General features: G+C 37.6%; 1 protein-coding gene across 4 annotated transcripts; it reads right to left on the bottom strand.

Annotated features, from left to right (window-relative positions):
* Positions 1–293: 293 nt before the first annotated feature.
* Positions 294–9,717, bottom strand: LOC121988794 (pumilio homolog 1-like). 4 transcript variants are annotated; one of them, XM_042542452.1, is made up of 10 exons: positions 9,534–9,717; positions 8,652–9,290; positions 5,480–6,981; positions 3,670–3,811; positions 3,475–3,582; positions 3,084–3,296; positions 2,887–2,997; positions 2,040–2,234; positions 776–950; positions 294–685 (listed from the first exon to the last, which is right to left on the bottom strand). In XM_042542452.1, the coding sequence occupies exons 2-10, from the start codon at positions 9,267–9,269 to the stop codon at positions 648–650; spliced, it is 3,102 nt and encodes a 1,033-aa protein (XP_042398386.1). In that variant the 5' UTR covers positions 9,270–9,290; positions 9,534–9,717; the 3' UTR covers positions 294–647. The 4 variants fall into 4 exon arrangements, with proteins under 4 accessions (XP_042398386.1, XP_042398388.1, XP_042398385.1 ...); XM_042542454.1 differs by having other exon boundaries at positions 9,491–9,717; XM_042542451.1 differs by having other exon boundaries at positions 9,449–9,717.
* Positions 9,718–23,489: the final 13,772 nt, after the last annotated feature.

Consider the following 23,489-nt stretch of genomic DNA (forward strand, 5'->3'; position numbering starts at 1 on the left):
TTTTTAAATTAGGACTAAAATATTCTTTATTCACAAATTCGAAAAATATCCTTTTGAATATCAAGTGCATGAGCTAATTTTCACCATAAAACAACAAATGAATAAAAGTCTCAAAATTAGATATAAATTTAATTATTTATAATTATTGAATTATATCTTTTATGTGAAAAGTTTCTCTTTATTCATATATGAACATCGAATAGCTAATACAAGGGGACTAAAGCTGAAAATGACAATGAAAATACAAATGAATAATAATAATAAAAACATACAACTTATTATTACACCAAAGCTGAAAATGAAAATGTTCATAAATATAAAGATTACTTGCATTTGAAAAACGTATAGATATCCTCACGTACAATCATCCCATGAATACAAAAGGAAAAGACAAATGAACTCTCTCATCTCTTTACATCCATAAAAACATTGGACATCATTTCGCTTTATATTTAGCCATCTGAGCCACAGCCTTAGCTTAATTAAACTACTACCTTCAAATTACAAAAAATATACAGATTTCCAGTACAAGCAACATCCATTCTTGTTTCCAGACAAGCTTGCCGATCGATCGATCCCTAAATAGATAAGAGTGAGCTAAAACTAGCCTCAGTTAGCTGTACAACCTTCAGTGCTTTGCCGCCAATTTAAGAGGGAAAGGATGAGTGAAGTCCCATCCTCCTCTCTGCAGAAAGGTTAATTAGTTGTAATGAGGAACAGAAGAATCGAAAGGTGCAACTGATACTTTCTGTAAGTATATTTTTTTAACACTCACCTCCAGCTGCAACGAGTTTCTCAACACGAGCAACAATATGCTTTCCGTAAGTATATTTTTTAAGCGCGTTCAAGTGGACCTTAATTCGCGAGAGGATCAGCTCTCGTCGCTGATCGTCACATGTCTCTAATACTTTCTGTACAACGTAGTTACCAAACTGATCTTTCATCATGGCCTGCCATCAATCAAGTAGAGAAACATACGAAAAAAATTTTAAGTAATGCAAACTGTGTCATTGTTACTCTATCTCAAGATGAATATGGAGTACCTCTATTAATCATAAGAACATCAAGAAAGCATATCAATTCGAAAATGTTCAAGCAATGAATCTTTACAAAATTGACTGAGGTAAATTTGAAAAGTCTCTCTAACAGTGTTAGTTCATAGTTGCTAACTGTTGTATTCAAACCCATACACGTCATCACATTTCTTGAAACATACTAATTTTTCTTACGCTTACTATGAAGGGAAGAAAACAACTGGTCAGAAGTAATCATCAATTTGCAATGGCAACTTAGTATGCAGGAACGATGTGCAACGCTTCATGCTCATAAAGAGGGCACTGATTCTATCTGATGTATCTATGTTGGCATTCCACAAATATTGTTTCACTAGAAAAAGGATCAGCATAGCCTCTATGCATTCATGACATAGACAAATTGAGAAATGATCCAAAATAAAAACAAATAAATACACAATCAATAGCACATTTTGTACAAAACTCAACAAGGTAGATTGCCACAGCCGGAGTAGTCGTTCTTTTGGTATGCTGATAACCAGGATATCAACTTTAGAAGAGAAAGATCTCAACATAAGTATACAAAATTTGTGGACATTTCTGATTAGTGTTCTATTATAATTTTCTAGGCAGCATGTCTAAATTTAATAGACCCATTTTGTTCCCCTAAAATAAGTCCTAAGTTTGGTAAAATTTTATTACAAGTGTTCCGCAATTTCGTTATTCTCATGTTGTGCCCATAGAATGGTTTGATCAGCATCCAATTGGGTGTGCAGATTGAATACGAAGGAAGAATGCCACTAAAGCTCTTCTGACACATGGAATGAGACAATAAGCCTTAACTAGATGAGCACTCGGGCTATAAATGTATAAACTGTTGTCCAAAATCTAAGTTCAAACAACTGTGTCAGCTAAATTGCACTGTTAAAGAAGCTCAGAAGAATATTAATAGACAATAGGAAAATATATCATATCATGATAATTAAGTGAAAAAGCATGCATTAAACAAAGGTGCCTTCGATAAACCTGGAGAGGCTCATTTTCATCAGTTGATCCCAACATCTCATTCACCAAAAGCTGCCGTTCCTCAAGACTACCAAAAGCCAAGCATTTTTCAATGACATTTGAAGCAAATTTCTGTTGACTCATCTGTACAATTTGTCCAGTTAATTGCTTGATAATCACAGATCTCTCATCAGGCTTTCCATGCTCAAGTACATGCTGCCATGATATATGTGGTGTCACAAAAATGTTTTAAAACTTTAGATAAAAATAAAAGGTCTCATAATTCCCTAACCTGAAAACCAAGGAGAACTGACAGCTTCAGTACATTACACAAACACAAATTTACAAATTAAATTCGCACCATTGATGTCATGGCATTAGTTAACACAACAAGAAGTTCGGCTTAGCATGGAAACCACACATGCTTAATATTATGCATGATACTACTCATTTGATCATAGATGCGATATTCCTAGCAAAATTTTTATGAGTTGCTTTAGAAAAACATGAATGAACTAAGGTGAACAATCAAATTACTTCATCAAACAAGGTCATACGCAAGATAATTAGGTGCCTATTATATGCATACTGCAATCCTTAACTATAAGTCATCGAGTGATAGTGCTCTTAGAAAGAACATGTTGCTACCAGTACATTACAAGGAAGAGATAGAAAACGTGCTAGGTGCTTGTGGGATATGCAGAACTTTATGTAGCTATAGTTACCATTTAAAAAAAGTATAATTAGGCAAACATTGTGAACTATAGAAAAGGAGTTCACACTGTTGATAAAACCCCAGCCAGGAACAATTTCGAATACCACTGAAGCTAATCTAACAAGGGTAGATTATGGTGAAGAAACAACAAACCTGTACAACATAGTTACCATACTGATCCTCCGCCAACATGCAAACAGAATTTAGAATCTCATCCATGACAATCCGCTGAGTATTAGGATTGTCACAGTGCTCCAACACCCTCTGAGACAAAATCAATAATACCATACAGGAAAATATGCAATCACATGTATCAGTAACACAGGAAGTCTAATGAAAATTTGCTGAACCTGTATAACACGGCAACCATATGGATGGGTGGATAATGTCACAACTTGATTATAGAATGTTGAGATGATAAATTGAATTGCATCTTGAGGAACACACTCAATACACTTTTGAATGACATGATTCCCATTTTGATCACGCACACAGCGGATGACCTGCCCATCAAGCTCTGCAACCATCATTATCTTCTGGTCCAAGTCAGCTACTTCTATTGCCTGAAACAAGAAGTGAAAAGTGAACTTTTTCCAAATAAGGCCATCCAACTATCAGCGCAAAGTAAAGCAAAAATATGAAGGCTACAATGCAGACAAAAGCAGAATCAAGTATAAGCTTAGGAGAATCAATATATTTTACAACTAAACCATTAGTTGAATATTTCCAGCTAAAAGGTACCTTCTGGATCACCCGACAACCATACATCTGGAGGCTGAGAGCCAATACATGCCCATTAAGTTGGTTAGCTAATTCCCTTCTCTGAGCTGAACAGCCATGTTCAAAAAACTAAAAGGAGGAAAATTGTAAGGACCTTCAAAGAACTTTGCAAAAAAAAAAAAAACACTCCTAGAGTTCACAGGAAAGACATGGTACCTTCTGAACCACATAATTCCCAAACACATCAGTCATCAGAGACAAAGCATGAGGCATTATCTCATAAAAAACCATGTTTTTTTCTTCAGTTGTAGCTGTTTCAAGTTTCTGCTGTATGAAACGGCTCCCATACTGATCAGCACTGAAAAGGAAGGTCAAACTCAGAAATATTATTGTATATATATGATGGTGAAAAATATCTGACAGGACAGTTCATAAATTGGAGCATTGACTGCAAGAGTAAAACATAGATAGACGAACCAGTCAAATATAGACATATAGTATGACAAATTATGCAGATAAGATTCCGAGGAAGATAAGAAATTTCACTATTGAGGAGAGGACTCTGTTCCACTAGAATTGCCTGGATAGGAAGAAAAGGACCCAAAAAACTCCTCCGAAACAACAGAAAATAAAGGCACCGCAAAACCCTCTAGTATACTAATATTATTAGTACCTAATATGAAAGCAATGTCGTCATCTCCTACATTGCCTCTAGCATCCTACCATACTCCTTGATGCCTGCATATATGTTTTCTTCTTCACAAGTCCATATTATCTTTCTAGCACCGTATCAACAACCACATTAATTGCAGCCTCAACCTCCTACAGCTGAAAAGCACACACCTCTTGATCATCCGCCCAGGTTGTAGTTCCTTGCTCTACCCAGCAAGCTCCTTTTCCATCATCCATGTGTCAACCACTGCTTCAGCTTAACAAGCAAACTGTTAAACTTGATGTGATGTTAGATGATTTGACTGAGATCATGGAGGGCTGCGGAAAAAAGAAGATTTTCATACTTAGATTTAGATGAGGTTTTTTCCTCTCAGCATCCTTTCAATGAAAGATTCTTCCACTCCCTGTATTTCCTTAAGAAAAAATGGAGGTAAACAGCAGCTGCCCCAAGCAACTTTCATGCCACATTTCTTTCCTCGTTGGAAACTAGGCCTTAGTCTTGTAATGGTTCGAGTATGAGGCTAGATTCTTAATAAAGATTTACAAATTTAAAATTGAAAAAAAAAAATCGGAAGTTGTTTTGAAGCAAATAAGTGTGTGTGTGTGTGTGAGAGAGAGAGAGAGAGAGAGAGAGAGAGTAAAAAAAAGAGGCAACAAATTTCTCTTATAATGACACAAAGTTAGGTTCCTCATTTTCTTTCAAATCCATGTGAACTTTACTCAATCTCCTCCTTCACATTTTGTCCCTTGAAGTGAGTATAATTTTGCTTAATCTCTCGATTTTTTTTTTCTGGTTTATGTACCAAGAATGGATTCTGGACCCTATTTGATTTCTTCTCTCCGCAACCCACCACAATTTTTTGACTCACTATTACAAATTTAGATATTCCGGGATATCTTTGATTTGAAAGGAGTTAAGGAAAAAATTGCATTGATGAAGATTTCACTCATTTAAGAACCCAATCAGCTTCATCAAAGTGTTGTGTTGAAGTCCTTTAACCACTGCACTAGTGTTATGTCTTCAATGTCTCAGTCCCTTTTTTTGTGGGATAATTTCTATTCCGAGTAACAAGTCGAAGATTGATTGACATATATGCTCTAGTTTGAGGGGAGTGTTAGAATTACCAGTTATATTGATTAGAATATAAAACTAGTTTCACGAGACATTAGGACATTGGATATTTTCTTATATTCACATATCTGGGTATAATTGTTCTCTTATGATTGGAAATCTCATATTTATCCTTCTCAACTGCATAATAAGATGGAAGATTCCTGATGCCGACAAATGTAATTGAAGGTGATAATGTGAGCAAAATTAAAAAATCAAGGTAAAAGATTAGATAATTTATACCTGAATTCAACTACATGGCCAGCAATCTCCGCAAGCTCAAAGCTTCTTGTCTTATTGCTCTTGAATTCATCCAAGAGGGAGGATGGAAAATGTCCATCTATGTTCCCAGTAGCCTCAGAATGCCAAGATCCCAGAACACCTCTACTTAAGTTCCTCCAGTTGGAAGAATAATGCATATTCCGCTCATTGAGACTAAGAGGGCTGCCAGGTCCAATGGGAGAAGCCATAGAATTTGCTAAAGAACTTACTGGATATGAAGTAGCCAGGCCAAATCCTGGATTTCCATAATAACTAAGATTTAGAGAAGCAGATTTAGCCAGATGTGGTATACCATACTGCTTCTGCTGTTGAAGTAAGGACTCTAAATAACTTTCCTGGATCCCAAGTAAATCAGTGTAAGAGCTTAGGTAACCTTTCTCCAGGGATGGATTAGAAGAGTTAGCTGCAAGTTGAGCAGTATATTCAGCTGCCATCAAGTATTCAATATAACATGGGTCATTAAGTGATGTCCAAAGAGCTGCTGGAGCAGAAACTGGATTGCCACTTCTGCCAAGAGTTCGTAAGTCTGCATGCCCAACTGAATTTGATGGTGAAAAAGTTCCTCCTCCTAAAGCCCTTGCCTCCATATTAAGTGATGCATTTGATGATGCAGTGGCAACATTTTCCAACATCGGAGGCAAAGTACCCAGGCCAACGTGATTGATCAAACTTGGTGATAGAGCTGGATTTTCCAAATATACATTCAGACCAGTACTTGCAAAAGTTGCATTTACACTCTCATAGAGAGAAGAACCACCATTTGCAGTGATATAATGAGAAGGTGCTTCTAGATATGACTTGTCGGGAGACTTTTGGGATTCAACTGACCCATTCAAACCTAATCCTGAAGCTCTCAATTCCACTAAACCTCCTGAATTGCTAATGGAACCAGGGTAAGAAGGTTTGGTTGACTTGGGAATAGCCTGCATGCCTAGATATTGTGGATCAGAACTTTCAAGGTTAAGTTGTCTCTCAATATTGTTCTGGTGTGAAGCAAAAGGAAACTCGCTATCATATAATCCTTGTTGAATCTTTGATTTTGTAAGATTCTCATCAATTACAGGAACAGCAGTTGATAGGTTAATACCCGATAAGGAAGCTATAAGTTCACCAGATTCAATTGTACCCAATGAAACACCATTCAAGGAGGAGTCGTGAGCGCTTTTGTGACCTAAATGTGGAATATGACTAGGAGACCTTGCTACTGCCTGGGCATCGGGAGTAGTACTTCGCTTCAAGGAGGAGCCAACAACATATGCATAACTGTGTGGCAATGATGTACCAGTTTTCTCATGTCCATTGTCACTATGTAGAAGTGCACTGTTTTCTGCATCCATTGATCCACTTCCTTTATGTGATGCTAACTGAGTGCTAGGAGAAGATAATCGTTCAGGGCCATTTAAACCATTACGACTTGCAGGGCGTGAGGGACGGCTTGAACTGGGACCCTTTCGTACTTCATCCTGAAAAACTCAACACTCAAATTAAGCCAATCATGATTCTAGTTAGCTCCAGAATCTATAAGTATGTCACATGACAGTATGTATAGTGTCAAGCATAGTATAAAAAGTATTACATGTACACATGATATAACTGATGTGGATATATTCCCTTCACTCAAAACTACAGAGATGATGAGAAAGATCAATTAATCACAGTACTTTTACTTAGCCACTACACTGCAAAACACATATAGGGTTCTAGTTATCACTCTGTTTATATTTCTTTTAATCACAGTTATGAACATAAAAACCATGCAGCTTTGATGGATGAATCTCCATTATATAATGAAATTCCAAAAGGAAGGAGAATTGATCACTTCATGCATTTCCACACGGACTAAATGCCTTGTGAGGGTGATGCTGGTTCATTTGTCTTAATGACTTAATCTATCTCTTGGATTGTAATCCTACTTTCTGGATAGGTAGAACAAAAAGGTCCATAAAGACTGAAGTTCATAAGTTATGTCATCTCTATATTCTATCCCAATCTTGAGTTATACAGATGAATGAAGATTTTCTGGGAATTCCAGAAAGTCAAACAGCTTTTGCATGTCTACTTTGTTTGACTTTGGATTGGCGTCTTTGCTACCAATGTTTTATGCACTCATGACAATCAGTGTGAATGCCACCATATTTCTCACATAAACCCCTCATAGAATAGAGCCATTCATAACTTCTTACCACATCTATCACTTTACCATATACTAATATCTTCCTGGGATGAACTACGGTTAAAGACATTGAGTCACTGTGATCCATTGTTCACTGATTGTCTCTTTTGCTACCATCCTTACAGGCATGACATAGTCCAATGCTAAATCTAAAACTCACATCTGTGACAAGCATTAACTTTCATTTCATTTTTCAAGAAAATAGTTGAATTGGAATATGCATGTGTGTCAGGTTTTGTTTTTTTGGTACACAAGTTCTGTCATTTACTATGCTGTCAAATCCCCAGAAACATAACTGGACAAGTGCAACAAAGTTTTGAGGTCAATAATTTTTTTCATTGTTTTTCAATACTTGAGTTGGCAATTTGATGTTTGAATGTTTCCAAAGCTATGATCAAATATATTACCAGAAACAAAGTGGTATGCAACTTCAATAGGTTCCAACAATGAAAAACATATTTTCAATTTCTAAAAACATTTGTGTGAGGTTACCAACATACTTCATCCAAAAAAGGATCACCAAAAATTTCAATTTAAGATAAGATTTTATTATTTGTTCTCTGTTGTGACCAGGATTAAAACATGTAAGCAAACTTGTCATATAGGTTGGCCTCAGTTAGGACTACAAGATGTTCTCTGTCTCACAGAACAATAACAAAGTTTTGATGTTTTATAGGTTCTAAAAGACTCATACCAAAAAGAACAAAGGTCCATACTAACTGAAAATACTAGTCATATAAATTGTCTTCATCTGATACCTGTGTGTGAACATTGAATTTTGTTGCAACAAGTATCCAATGCAAAGAGGCAGGATATGAATTGGAGCTATAAATTGTGCAACTGGAGCTTTACTCCAGAAGTACACAGAGAGTATAGTAAATAACTATATCATGCAGGATTGAAGTAGTAAGATCACTTCTAAAAATGTCAATATCAGCTATATATTGTCAAATGGATCACCTGCACAACATCAGCAAAGCTCTTCTGGTGCCCAAGTGACAGTCCAATCAACCCATCTCCTCTATCAACCCATTCCCCTGATCTATGCTCCTTAATTGGCTCCACCTGTTGCTCCTCCATCGAAGTAAATATTGGTTGTTTAGAGAAGAGTGATCTGTCATCCCCTTCCTCCCCTCCATTGATTTTCCTTCTATCAGCAATCCCTCCTATTAATGAGCTACCCACTTGAAGCCTTTGTGTCGATCGCCAATCCTCCTTGGAAAGCACAGGAGGAGGCAGTCGAGGGTTCAAATTCACATTCGAGTAGTAGTAAGAGACATATGCTGGGTTGGAAAGGAGTTCCTCCTCTGACGAAATTTCGTGCCCATTCTTCACGGAGGAAATATCTGGCACACCGAATGCACCCTCACACCCATAGATCCCTCCCACTGCGGCGAGGGAACCATCGACGGTGGGCGGAGCGGATCCACTCCGGAAAATGCTGAGCTCCCTTTCTCGATCACTCGCCTCTTGCCTTCTCTGCTCCCTTAGAAGTAAACCCAGCTCCTCAAAATCCTCTCCGCCAAAACCATCCCCTCCGCTCCCGATCAAAGAATGAACTCCCATATTAGACAACATGATCAGTTGCTTCTCAATACCCTAACAAGAAAGAAATCAACTTAAACCATAAGACAAAATAAGGCGAAAAAAAATGCAGCTTTAACATCTCCATACCTTGAAAACCAAACCAAAAAAAAAAAAAAAGGGGTTTCACCAAACAAAATCAAATCTTTCACGATAAAAGCGACCAAACACACCATTTTCTCAAGATCCTTAACAAAAACTCAGAGAACACAAACATGAACATTCCCAGAACAGGTCCGGACTCCGGATTATAACTACCGCTCATCATCGAGCAAGCAGAGAGATCGGAGTAAAAAGATTCCATCTTTAGCTAAATATCCATCGTGAAACCGTCCGGCGATCGCTGATCCACTCCGCCATTTCGCATTGGGCACCCTGTTTCGTGCTACACCACTCCGAGCCCCCACTGTAAGCTCCAATTGAGAGCCAGCAAGAGAGCAACAAAAACGAAAGGGAAGAGCGATCTCCACCGTCGGATCGACACACGGACGGTAAGATATAGCCAAGGAGTCGCGCATTGAACCCTAAAGGGTTTAATTTAGAGTATTTAATGAAATAAATATTACCAACTCTAATCCTTTTATTAAATTAAATAAACGACATTTAACGGACAGCTTTATCTTAGCAAAAAAAACACAGTGAGTTAGCTCAGTTGGTCTTACCGTTAGCGTCCGTGTTCTTGTTCGCTCCCGTGTTTTTGTTAATCCATTTTTATATTAATATAAAAGAGATAAATTATGAATAATTATTAATTTTAGATAGTTAAATAGCGTGTAGAAAAAAAAGACATCTAATTATTAGTCAAAATTTGATCTCAAATTTTATAATAATATTATTATTATATACTAGCTAACTATTCGGACCTTACCGTCTATCTCAAAATCAGAGATGACGAACAGCTTTAGCGAAATAAGTTAACACATCAATTGATGGGTTGTTTACTGTAAGAATTTAAGCCACGATGTGAATGAATTAATTGCTTAAGTTAATTTAGTATGCTCTTAAGACATAATTAATTAGTACTTAATGCCATGTTAATTGACCTATAAATTGTGGTATTTTGTAGATTTTCTTTGATGGGACCAGGACGTGCCTCAAAATGGACACGTGGATATTCTTTTTTTTCCTTTTGAGAAAAAATTCAGAATTTCAAATTTCAATATTAAATAAATAAATAAATAAACATTTTGAAAATTATTGTGAACTTATGACGGGAGATGCAGTTTCTACTTGTAATCTACGCCAATGTTTTATCCTATTTTTAATCTTAAAATATTTTTATTTTAAAAACTCACATTGAATAAAATTATCCTAACAAGCAATTATCATAACTTTTGATCATAAAATATATAATATATTAAAATAAAATTCATTTAGATACTTTTGACTTAATATATTGTACGCCTCATGAATTAACTCTAGTCAAAAGTTATAATCTCTGAAAATTTATCTAGTATACACATTGTAGCAACTATGAAATCGTAGTTAAAGTTCAATTTTAAAAAGTCATAACTTTTGATTTGGATTGATCCATAAGACGCATAATATTTTAAATCGAAGATCTTTGAACAAGGTTCGATTTGATATATTGTGTGTTTCATGATTCAACTTGAATCAAAAGTTATGACTTTTTAAAGTTTACAACGTGCAACGTGTTGCTAATCCTACCTAATATAAATTATACCAGGTGTACGTTGATCCTGATATGATTCAGGTCTATGTGAAATCGAAATAAGTAATGGAGGGCACTGTTAGACTCCTTGCAGTGTCAAAAATTCACAGGATTTAAAATAGATCCAATCAAACTTGTCTAGGTCCATCTATGTGTTTCAGTCAAAATCTATTAATAGACCTAAACAAGTTCGATTGGACTCATTTCATATTGAAATCCACTAATGGACTTAGATAAGTTTGATTAGATCCATTTCAGATATGGTGGATTTTTGAGATTGCAAGGAGTCTAATGAAACCCTCCATTGCTTATTTCTTAATGAATGCTAAAGGAGGACGATAAGGGTTATGTAAGAAAAACTAAAAACTAAACTAAAAATTTGAAAACCTTAACCCTAAAATGCTCAAGAGAATATAATAGAACTTGCTTAATTTTTATGTTATTTCTTCTGCATTATTTTTCTAACTTTAACCTAAGTTGTCATTGTATCAAAATGGGAGAGATTGTTGGTACAGATAGTACAAATGGTCAAACTTGAGTTTTGATTAATAACAAATAGGTTAAAGTTAGATGTGCTTCTATCTAACCTTGCTACTGAGTGTGCAGGGTTGACTAACCCCAGTCTGGATGATCGATTCTCGACGGATTGAAGTCTAGATGTGGGATTCTGACAAGGGTCGAGATGTGCGATTCTTGATGGGTAAAGACCAGATGTGTGAGTTCGGCAAGTCGGGGAGTGCGATTCCTGAGTAGAGAAGACCGGATGTGCATTTCTAGCAAGTCGGGATGTCTGATTCCCAATAGGTAAAGACCGGATGTGCGATTCTAGTAAGTTGTGATGTTCGATTCCCGAAGTTCAGATGTGTGATTTCGGAAGATAACTCTACACCTAGTAAGTAGAGATAAGTCATTGGATAAAAGTGACTAAGTGAGGACACGCCCTCATTCAAAGGGACAGTAGTCATCAGTCTAATTTAAGTCCATTTCATAAATCTAAATTGAGACCTGAACTAGATCCTGATCTCGGGAAGATAGAATTTAATTACTACTCCTTATTATTACTATGTTAACATTGTTTTGCAAGTTATTATTTGGTGTATTGGACTAACATATTTTATAGGGCAAGAGGAGCAAAAAAAGCCTCGGGTGAACAGTGCCCGAGGCGCCTTCCATACATAGTATTGAAGGCGCCTTCCAAAAGATAAAATTCAGAATTCAACGCCGATAAGAGCCGAATTGATCGGAATCAAATTTAGAATACTGTAGGCGCCTTCAAGACTATGGAAGACACCTTCCACCCTCTATAAAAGAGCATTCAACCTCTTCATTCAATATCAACTTCTACACGAGCTCCTACGCGCCCAATTTGGCTTTTCGATTGCTCCAGCTTCCTGCTACTGCCCTACTTTGACTCTACTACATCTAACTACCGCCGAGAAGCCATCAAACACTGAGCTCAAGCAGATCGTCTATGAAAGTGTTTGGTAACATAATTTCATTTTTGTGCTTAATTTCTACAAATGGAAAGTGTAGTCTATTACACTTTTCGATTCTTTTGTACTCGATCCCCTCTTTTGACGATTTCGGGAGAGGCTTTTAATGAATTACTCATCGATAGATCCGCGAGATCTGAGTCTTGGAGTAAGAGTTGTTGAAGGCTCCGAACCAAGTAAAACTGCTTGAGTTCGTGCCTTTTACTTGATTTTACTTTTTTATTTTTGTTTGTATTTCCACAACACACTTTGTTTTCAAAACCGAAAAGAACAAGTTTTTCAAAACCACGTGATTCACCCCTCCCCCTCTCACGTGTGTTTCGATCTAACATTATTCAGCTACTACTCACAGTTCCTCTCGATGATAAAGCAAACTACGAGGATGAGAAAGATGGTGCAAACAATCTACGTGTCTTTTCTGGTGCTACGAAGGTGCTTCTTGGTCACGATGATAGCCTCGGTGATGGTGACCCTACCTCGCGTGACAATCGTACACTCCTAAACAAAGATCACTACGTGTCAAAGCTGTAACGCCGCCTTCTACTGGCTAGGCTGTAAGGCCGGACCGTCACATTATGCTATGCTAAGCTATCTCCATGACTATTACTAAGTCTAGATGCGGAAAACTGTACCAATTTGAAACCTTGCTAAGCTAATACAAGTTCTTGGTACTACATGTGCTAAGGGATGCAATCTAAAGTATACATAGCCTATCCTACATCCCCTATGGTCAAGAAGCCAAATTACAAGGTCTCTTGGTCGAAACCCAACTTCCCAATCGATCCAGACTGAACTCGATCGATTGCAAGCTGTTGGATCGATCCATGGATCGATTCAGATCGCTACTGTGCTTGGGGGTAATAACCTGGATCGATCGGCTGATCGATCCAGACTGGCCAATCGATCCAGCGATCGATTCCAGCGCTCTCTGTTCGCGGGAGCGATTTCCCGATCGATCGGACGATCGATCCCGGAACCCTCTGTTTGCGACAGAATGCGTCTGGATCGATCGGCTGATCAATCCAGAAGCTTATTGTTCGCGGAACCAGGCTCCCAATCGATCCATTGATCGATTGAGGGCCCCCAATCGATCTACTGATCGATTGGGGTTTCTGATTTCGCAGCAAAACTCTGATTTCAGCACTGTTTTGTGCCAAACTTACCTACAAGAGTTCTATATTAGCTGGAAGCATACTAATAACACATAACTAAGATCCTAAACATGATCACTAACAATCTAAGCAGATTTTCTATAATTCTATGCACTTAGATAACTAAATAAGCAAAGAGTAACATGATAAGAAACACTAAGTTCTTAAATGTTCTAGTTCTTCCAAGGTCTTTATTCCAGGTTCCTTCCACACACATCTTCATCGCATTGCCCTCTAGCCTCCGCTAGTCCATCTTTCCTTTTACCTTTATCTGCAGTATAAGGAAAGAGTATTTGTAAGCTTTCGCTTAGTAAGAAACCATCTACCTCACAAAACATGCATACGATGCAATTTATGATTTGAAAACATGCTATTTGAAAGATACGCTGAACAGGTGAGAGCATGACATGGTATCATACAACATGGAAACCAAAAACTGATCTTAGAACTATTACATATATCAATGATGAAAACTAAGCTGAAGCATGAACTGAGCTAAAACTAAAACTAAGCTATAACTGAGTTTAGACTGTATACACAACTGATTTGTGAGTTTTGAAAACTATTTATTATAGATAGATTAAAATACATAATCATGCTGCTGTTTGGGCCCGGCAACTGTACTTGCTATGTGCGCATCCCTAACTAGACCCGGGTTTGCAAGTCCCGAATTTAGTAGAGTTTACTAGGTTATCTAAACCTAGGGACGACTGTGGGAGCCCAACCCAATGGATATTTAATCCAGTACAGTGTCACTGCTAAAATAAAATACTGATTATAGCTGAGTTCTTCTTATATTGCTATTTCTAGGTTATCTGAACCTAGAGCTAGGTTATCTGAACCTAGAGGCGACTGTGGGAGCCCACCCATTGGACCGTAGTCCCATAAAAGCTATAGCAAGACTAAATGTGCTATAAAATGCTTCTACTGCATTTATCTAAACTATTGAAATGTCTATGGTGACATTTTACTGAATTAAGCATTAAAGCAACCACTTGATGTGCGCTAATTCACACCCTATATACTGAAAATTCTGCATATGACTAAACTAATGCATAAAACGTACGAAGAGCTACTTATACTGCAGGTGAGGGGTTTCTTACATCCTGCGCTAGATTTCCTTACGATCTGATCGCTAGATTTCCGGTGGAGAAGATCCCTTCGTTGATCTCCTCGCGTCTACGTTTTCTTCTCGCGGAGAGGAGCGTCCTTGTGCCGGAGTTGTCGCCGGAAGGTGCTCTTGGAACCCTTGGGACGGAACCCTAGCCCTTAGGGCTTGGTGCGCCGAGAGAAAGAAGAGGAGAAGGAGGCGGCGTGTAAGGGTGAGGAGAAGAGGTAAGTCACGACAAAATTAAAACTCCTTCCTTAATTCCCTATTTATATTAAGTGATAAATTCGGCCCAACTCTAACATAAATATAATTGATTCCCTTTCCTTTCAGCACGACCTTGCTGGGTTCACTTGGTTACTAGAGTTCACCTTAAGTCATAGAACCCAATAAGTCTCGGGTTCAATTCTCGCGTAGGCTATTTTACGATTCTATTTATTTTTGCTACTTCTGCTATTCTAAAAATTCTGTAAAAATATCCTAAAATTCCAGAAAAATCATAGAATATTTCTAAAAAAAATTTGAGAATTTTCGAGCGTTACAATCCCCCATACCTTATAAAAAGTTCATCCTCGAACTTAGAATAACTCTGGGTACTTCTGCCTCATACTAGCTTCTGTCTCCCAGGTTGCCTCTTCCGCTGTGTGATTTTGCCAAATGACTTTTACTAATGGTACCTCCTTGTTCCGCAATTTCTTAACTGCTCGGTCTATTATTTGAATAGGCCGACTATCATAGCTGAGGTCTTCGCGGACTGGTACCGACTGGGGCTCAATCACCTGGGTGGCATCTGAGATATACTTCTTTAGCATAGAGACGTGAAATACATTGTGGATAGCTGACATCTCCTGGGGTAGCTCTAGCTCATATGCTACCTTGCTAACTCTTCTAGTGATAATGTATGGTCCCACATATCTGGGACTCAATTTGCCCTTCTTCCCAAAACGCATTACTCTCTTCATGGGAGCTACTCTGAGGAACACTGAATCCCCAACTGAAAACTCTAATAGTCTACGCCGTGTATCAACATAGCTTTTCTGCCGGCTCTGAGCTGTCTCTATCCTCTGGCGGATCTGCTGTATAGCTGTTGTGGTATCTGCTACTAGATGTAGGACCGTTTAGATTCGATAGAGGGGGGGTGAATATCGATTCGAAAAACAAGAGTTTAAACGCAGCGGAAAAGTAAAAAAGACACAATGGTTTTACTTCGTTCGGAGCCTGTGACGACTCCTACTCGAAGGCCCGTGGTCCTTGACCACTTTCGTTGGGCAATCACTAGCAATTCGGAATAATGATTACAAAAGAACCATACAGGGAATGCTAATGAAAACTGAAAAACAAATACCGACACAAAGGAAAGAGAGCGGAGCGTAGTGTCAGAGCTTTGTTGGCGTCGCACTGAACGTCGAGCAGCAAGACCAGCAGTAGAAGAGTTTACAGCTTGATTGATTTTATTGATCTGAAGCTCCTGTCTGGGGCTTCTTTTATATGCTGTTCCGGGCGCCTGGATCCGAATGTGACGAACTGCTCAAATCGAGATGCTCCACGTGGCGACGACTGGCCGGATAGATTCGCCCGGCGCCGGATCCTTCCGGCGCCGGACTCCGAGCGCCTGATTCCTCCGCGCCCGACCACCTTGTTTCAAAACTCCCTTTTCTTGCAAAACAAAGTTAGTCCGAGGCAAATATACATCCCGTAAAACTGATTGTTAGCACAGTTAAAGTTCAACAGATGGATAAAAGAGTACGACTTAGATTCCATCTTTCCGAGATGAATCTAGTCACGATCTCGACTTAGACATCCGAAATGGATGTAATCGGATCGACGCCTAATGTCCCCTTCCCGGAACGCGTCCTCACAGTCACTCCCCTCCAGTGACTTACCGCCAGACGTCCGGTCACCCGTCGACCCGTCTGGACTTCTCGCCACGCCAGCCCGTCGACCGCTTGGACTTCTCGCCACCTATCCAGCCCATCGACCTAGCCGGACTTCTCGCTAAGCGTCCGGCCAGCCCGTCGACCTTGCTGGTCAGCCCATCGACCTGTATGGACTTCTCCTGCACACTCGATCAGAGTGTCAGACAACAACAAAACTAACTTAACCTATTTGTCATTCATCAAAACCTGGGTTAAATCGTTAGTGCTAACCGCACCAACAATCTCCCCCTTTTTGATGGAATGACAACCTGGTTAAGTTAGTGAAAACATATGCAAGAAACAACATGCTTTTATGTGGTTTTAAAGTTAGTTTGTGTTTTCAAATTGGTTTAGCTAACTTAACCACCTAACCCTCCTCCCCCTTTGGCATTCATCAAAAATAAGCAAAGGTAAACAATCACAGTGAAGAGTTACTGTAAAAGGTAATCAAATTTTGAAATATATCTAAGTTTGGTTCAAAAATTAAGATATAAAAGTACAATTTTTAACACCAAGAAAAATAGCCAAGTTTAAAATTTTGAAATTAATTTTTAAGTTTAAAATTAAAATTTTGAAAATAATTTTTTGAGTTTTAAAATTAAAATTTTGAAACCTTATTCATCTCACCCGATCTATATTTTCAATCAGGGAATCCTATGATTTCGTGAGATGAAATTGAATTTTTAATTATGGAGTTTTGGTTTAACGTGTGTTAGATTCAGATTTAGTTTTGGTTTCCACAAATAGGCATTCTTCGGATAAACTTCTAAGCTTGGTGAGTCACATGGACATCATTAGAAGTAACCAACCTTTCGAGGTTTTCCGAATAGTCCTATCCACGGAACTTAGAACTAAATCTTGGTCTAACTGGTTAGGATTCATTTAAGGGTAGCTTCGGTCAGTTCCACTTGGCTAAATGCACCAGATCGAAGCCATATCTTTCTAGACATGCGATGCCCAAGCTTCCCTAACGTACTATCATCCAAAAATTTCACCAGTACCATGATTCAAGTTAAACTTGGTCTCTTTTTAACTAATCCTAATTACCCTGCCGGGTTGGTTAGTTTTGGGTTACCTTGTTCTGGAGCCTCCCCCTGAATTATTGGCCATTAATTTAGATTTTGGTTTTAGGCTTGTGTCGATTCTCTTTATAGTTATAGTTAACTTGGTGATAATTTTGTTGATTTTTAAACTGTTTAGATTTTGAATTTGATTTAGGTTTGTATTTTGGATTTTGATTTGGTTTATACATTTTTATATAATGTATTTTTTCTTTAGGTATATAATATTGATTAAGTCCTACTTGCGTGGTCAGACACGCTTTCGGAACCCAAGCTAGATTGGTTGACTTGTATTGGGTTATTAATGATTTGAAGGTTTTATTTGAATTTGACTTATATCCTAGTCCGGTTTTATTATAACATGCTTTTTGATTATTTAGGATTAGGTCTAAATTTTTTGATCTTGTTGTGAATTTTTCTAACATCTCCTTTAAATTGTTTATTTCATTTTTTAATGATAAATTCTCCTCCTCAAGTGTTAGATCTTGAGTTGGATTCGAATTTTTTAATTGTTCCTTGAGGTTCTGATTTTCCTCAAGAAGTAATTTGTTTTCATTTTCTACTTTGGTTAATTTACTATTTAAACAAGAAATGATTCTAAAAAACTTTTTGTTTAAATTAAAATATACCTCATTCGAGCCTTCGGAAACGAGTACGGACTCGTGGCTTGTTTCGGGTTCGGACCCGTCTTCATCTTCCGACTCATTTTCAGTTTCGGCTTCGCGGGCCATCAGTGCGAGGTGGCTCTGATGTTTCTGCTCTTCCTCCTCCGATTCGTCCGAGGAGTCGTCCCACGTTGCTTTGAGTGCTTTCTTTTTGGTTGGCTTTGGTTTGTCGAACTTCAGTTTTGGACATTCGTTCTTGTAATGTCCCTTTTTGTTGCAGCCGTAGCAAGTCACGTTCTTTTGTTCTGAGGGAGAGCTGATCTTTTGAAGGTCCTTTTTGTTGAAGCTCCTCTTTCTCCTGGTGAACATTTTTCTTACCAAGTTCACCAGGTGTTCTTCGTCTTCAGAGTCTTGGTCGATTCTTCTTCAAATTCAAGCTTGCTTTTCTTTTCTTTGGAGGAACCTGCAAATAGAGCTATACCTTTCTCGGCTCTAGCATTAGTTTGTTCGTGTAATTCTAATTCACAGAAAAGCTCATCTAATTTTAAGTTAGAAAGATCCTTAGAAATTTTGTAGGCATCCACTATTGATGCCCACAAACTATTATGTGGAAAGGCGTTTAATGCGTACCTTATTAAGTGTCTGTTCTCCATTTGGTGGCCTATCGCATGAAGCCCGTTGAGGATGTCCTTGATCCTCGCGTGTAGTTGATTCATTGTTTCTCCTTCCGCATTTTATATTAAAAATCTTATTTAGGAGCAGTCTCGCTTTGTTACCTTAGCGTCGCTTGCCCTCGTGCAGTTCGATCACCTTGTCCCATAGCTCTTTAGCGTTTTGTGTGGACCGACTGCTCAGTTCTTCTCTTGTCAATCCGCACCGTAGAGTGTTGATCGCTTTATTTTCCGTTGATGCTTTTTCTTGAGATCTGCTGTCCAGCCTTCAGGATCCACTAGATTCCGGCATTGTCCACTGGAATTTTGTAGGTCTCGTAATGCTCATCCACTCGAAGTCTGCTTTGAGGTAAACCTCCATGCGCTTCTTCCAGAATGGAAGTCGTCCCCGTTGAAGAGTGGAGGTCGACCGTGTCAATCCTTCTTGTTGGGACATTCTGTGCAAAATAACAATAAAAATCCCAAGACTTGGTCTTGGATTAGTAAAGTGTGAGAAATAGAAGAAAAAATCTAGATTCGTGTTGCACTAATTTAAATTGATTAGATAAATATTAAGTTAACGAAACACCGTTTTAAAATTAATTATCTAACAAAACAAAAGAAAAAATTCACCCTTCGATTGGTGGTTGCACCAAATCAGAGCGGTACCTGCTCTGATACCACTTGTAGGACCGTTTAGATTCGATAGAGGGGGGGTGAATATCGATTCGAAAAACAAGAGTTTAAACGCAGCGGAAAAGTAAAAAAGACACAATGATTTTACTTCGTTCGGAGCCTGTGATGACTCCTACTCGAAGGCCCGTGGTCCTTGACCACTTTCGTTGGGCAATCACTAGCAATTCGGAATAATGATTACAAAAGAACCGTACAGGGAATGCTAATGAAAACTGAAAAACAAATACCGACACAAAGGAAAGAGAGCGTAGCGTAGTGTCAGAGCTTTGTTGGCGTCGCACTGAACGTCGAGCAGCAAGACCAGCAGTAGAAGAGTTCTCAGCTTGATTGATTTTATTGATCTGAAGCTCCTGTCTGGGGCTTCTTTTATATGCTGTTCCGGGCGCCTGGATCCCTTCCGGGCGCCTGGAATGTGACGAAACTGCTCAAATCGAGATGCTCCACGTGGCGATGACTTGTCTGGATAGAATTCGCCTTCCGGGCGCCCGGACCACCTTGTTTCAAAAAACTCCCTTTTCTTGCAAAACAAAGTTAGTCCGAGGCAAATATACATCCTGTAAAACAGATTGTTAGCACAGTTAAAGTTCAACAGATGGATAAAAAGAGTATGACTTAGATTTCGTCTTTCCGAGACCGGAATCTAGTCACGATCTCGACTTAGACATCCGAAATGGATCTAAGCCGGATCGACGCCTAATGTCCCCTTCCCGGGAACGCGTCCTCACAGTCACTCCCCTCCAGTGACTTACCTCACTTACCGCCAGAGGCGTCCATGACGGGCCGTCATGATCCTCTCAAAGGTAGCTCGACCTCATGAGACAAGGTACGTGCACCTAACGACCTCGCCAAGCGTCCGGTCAGCCCGTCGACCCGCTTGGACTTCTCGCCAGCTATCCGGTCAGCCCGTCGACCTAGCTGGACTTCTCCTGCACACTCGATCAGAGTGTCAGACAACAACAAAACTAACTTAACCTATTTGTCATTCATCAAAACCTGGGTTAAATCGTTAGTGCTAACCGCACCAACAATCTATTGTTGGATCGAAAAGAATTTAGATATCTAAAAATTCTTTTAACTTGTGTCAAGTGGGATTCCTTAGCACAAGTTTGGTATCTAGCACACATACTAACTGCAAATAAAATATCAGGTCGGCTTGCAGTTAAGTACAGTAGGCTTCCTATTGCACTCCTATAATATTTTAGGTCAACTGATTTTCCATTTGGGTCATTATCTAAGATTGTGTTTACTGCCATAGGTGTTTTTATTTCTTTTGTATTTTACATTCCGAATTTTTTAAGTAATTCTTTAGTGTATTTGTGTTGATAAATGTAATTTCCCTCATTTGTTTGTTTGATTTGTAATCCTAAGAAATAAGTTAATTTTCCTACTAGGCTCATTTCAAATTCTTTTTCCATTAGATTAATAAATTCCTCTAAAAAATCTGAATTTGTTGAACCAAATATTATATCATCTACATAAATTTGTGCAATAAATATGTTTGAATTTAGTGTTTTAACAAACAAGGTTGGGTCAATTTGACCTTGTTTGAATCCTTTAGATGTTAAGTAGGATGTTAGCCTTTCATACCATGCCCTGGGTGCTTGTTTAAGTCCATATAATGCTTTCTTTAACTTAAATACATAATCAGGGTGTTCTAGACTTTCAAACCCAGGAGGTTGACCTACATAAACTTCTTCTTTTATTAGTCCATTAAGAAAGGCAGACTTAACATCCATTTGGTATAGTTTGAACCCTTTATGGGATGCATAACTTAGTAACATTCTAATGGATTCTAATCTGGCTACTGGGGCATATGTTTCATCATAGTCAAGTCCTTCAACTTGACTAAATCCTTTGGCAACCAGCCTAGCCTTATTTCTAGTAATTTCCCCAGTTTCACTTAGTTTATTTCTGAATACCCATTTTGTTTCTATTATTTTCTTATTCTTAGGTGGTGGAACTAGGTCCCAGACCTCATTACGCTCAAATTGGGCTAGTTCTTCTTGCATAGCTATTATCCAATCTGGGTCTAGTAGGTATTCATCCACAGTTTTGGGTTCAATTTTTGAGAATAATGAAATTTGACTTAGGTTTCTAAAGGATGATCTGGTTTGAACTCTTAAGTCTGGGTCACCGATTATTTGATCAATTGGATGATTTGGGTTAACCCTTATTGTTCTAGGAGGTTGATTCTCTTGATGTTGTTCCTCTTCTTCATGACTCAGAGTTTGGTTGGTTTCTGGAACAAACTCAGGTGTTTGTGTAGATCCTATGTCTTGTTTAGTTTCTTCAAACTTTATATTAGTAGTTTCTTCAATTTTTAAGGTAACCTTATTGTAAATTCTGTAGCCTCTACTATTTAGGGAATATCCTACAAAAATTCAATTTTCAATTTTAGATGTGAATTTTCCTAAGTGTTCTCTTGTATTTAAGATGAAAACTGGGCACCCAAATACCTTAAAATATTTTATATTTGGTTGTTTATTATAAAACAGTTCGAAGAACGTTTTGTTATGAGTTTTATTTATTGTTGTTCTGTTCTGTACATAGCAGGCTGTACTAACGGCTTCTGCCCAAAAATATTTTGGTAGGTTATACTCATTTAACATTGTTCTAGAAGCTTCAAGTAAGGTTCTATTTTTTCTTTCTACAATTCCATTTTGTTGGGGGGTTTTAGGGCATGAGAACTCATGATGGTAACCGTTTTCTAGACAAAAACTGTTAAAGTGGTGATTTTTAAATTCTCCCCCGTTGTCACTCCTAATTCTTTTAATTTTAATATCTTTTTCGTTTTCAATCTGTTTGCAAAAATTTGAGAAAATTTCAAAGGTTTCATCTTTATGTTTTAAGAATTTGACCCAAGTAAACCTAGAATAATCGTCTATAATTACTAAGCAATATAAGTTTCCATTTATAGATTTGACTCCATGGGAGTCAAAAAGGTCTAAATGTAGAAGTTCTAAGATTGAGGTAGTTTGTGGTTGATTTGTTTGTTTGTGGGTTGATTTAGTTTGTTTGCCTTGTTGACAAGCATTACATATGGTTGAATCTAAGTTAGGTAACTTTGGTAAGCCTTTTACAAGTCCATTTAGTTTGCTTATATTTCTAAAGTTGGTGTGAGACATCCTCCTATGCCATAACCAAGTTTCTTCTTTTTTTGTTAAATAACACTTAATGGAAGAAATGGTTAAGTTGATGACATAGATGTTGTCTTTTCTAAAACCTTTTAGGCTTATGGTAGGATTATCTAGATGTTTGATTGAGCATTCTGTAGATAGAAATTTGACCTTATACCTCGTATCACACAATTGACTTATACTTAAAAGATTATATTTAAAGTTTTCAACAAGTAAGATATTTGTAATTATAAAGTCTAATTTTAATTCAATATTACCTATACCAATTACCTTGAGTTTGCCGTTGTTTCCAAAGGCAACTGTTCCTAGGCTTTTGTAAGTGAGTTGAATGAACTTGGTGTGATCTCCAGTCATATGTTTGGAGCAACCACTGTCCAAAATCCACTTGGTTTCCTACAGTAAGTAGGATTTAAAGTTAGTCTTTTGAGCATGCATTAATTAAAGTTTAAAATTAAGATTTTGAAATTAATTTTTAAGTTTAAAATTAAAATTTTGAAATTAATTTTTAAGTTTAAAATTTTGAAATTAATTTTTAAGTTTAAAATTAAAATTTTGAAAATAATTTCTTAAGTTTTAAAATTAGAATTTTGAAAATAATTTTTTAAGTTTTAAAATTAAAATTTTGAAAATAATTTTTAAGTTTAAGATTAAAATTTTGAAATTAATTTTTTAAGTTTAAAATTAAAATTTTGAAATTAATTTTTAAGTTTGAAATTAAAATTTTG

Source organism: Zingiber officinale, chromosome 6B (assembly GCF_018446385.1).
Source record: "Zingiber officinale cultivar Zhangliang chromosome 6B, Zo_v1.1, whole genome shotgun sequence".
Classification (NCBI taxonomy): domain Eukaryota; kingdom Viridiplantae; phylum Streptophyta; class Magnoliopsida; order Zingiberales; family Zingiberaceae; genus Zingiber; species Zingiber officinale.

Excerpts from the sequence above, each read along its gene's own strand:
- LOC121988794 (XM_042542451.1), bottom strand. Across the intron at positions 3,812-5,479 it reads GGCCATGTAGTTGAATTCAG|TGCTGATCAGTATGGGAGCC; the intron begins GTATAAATTATC and ends CTTCCTTTTCAG. Across the intron at positions 686-775 it reads GAAACTCGTTGCAGCTGGAG|AGAGGAGGATGGGACTTCAC; the intron begins GTGAGTGTTAAA and ends ACCTTTCTGCAG.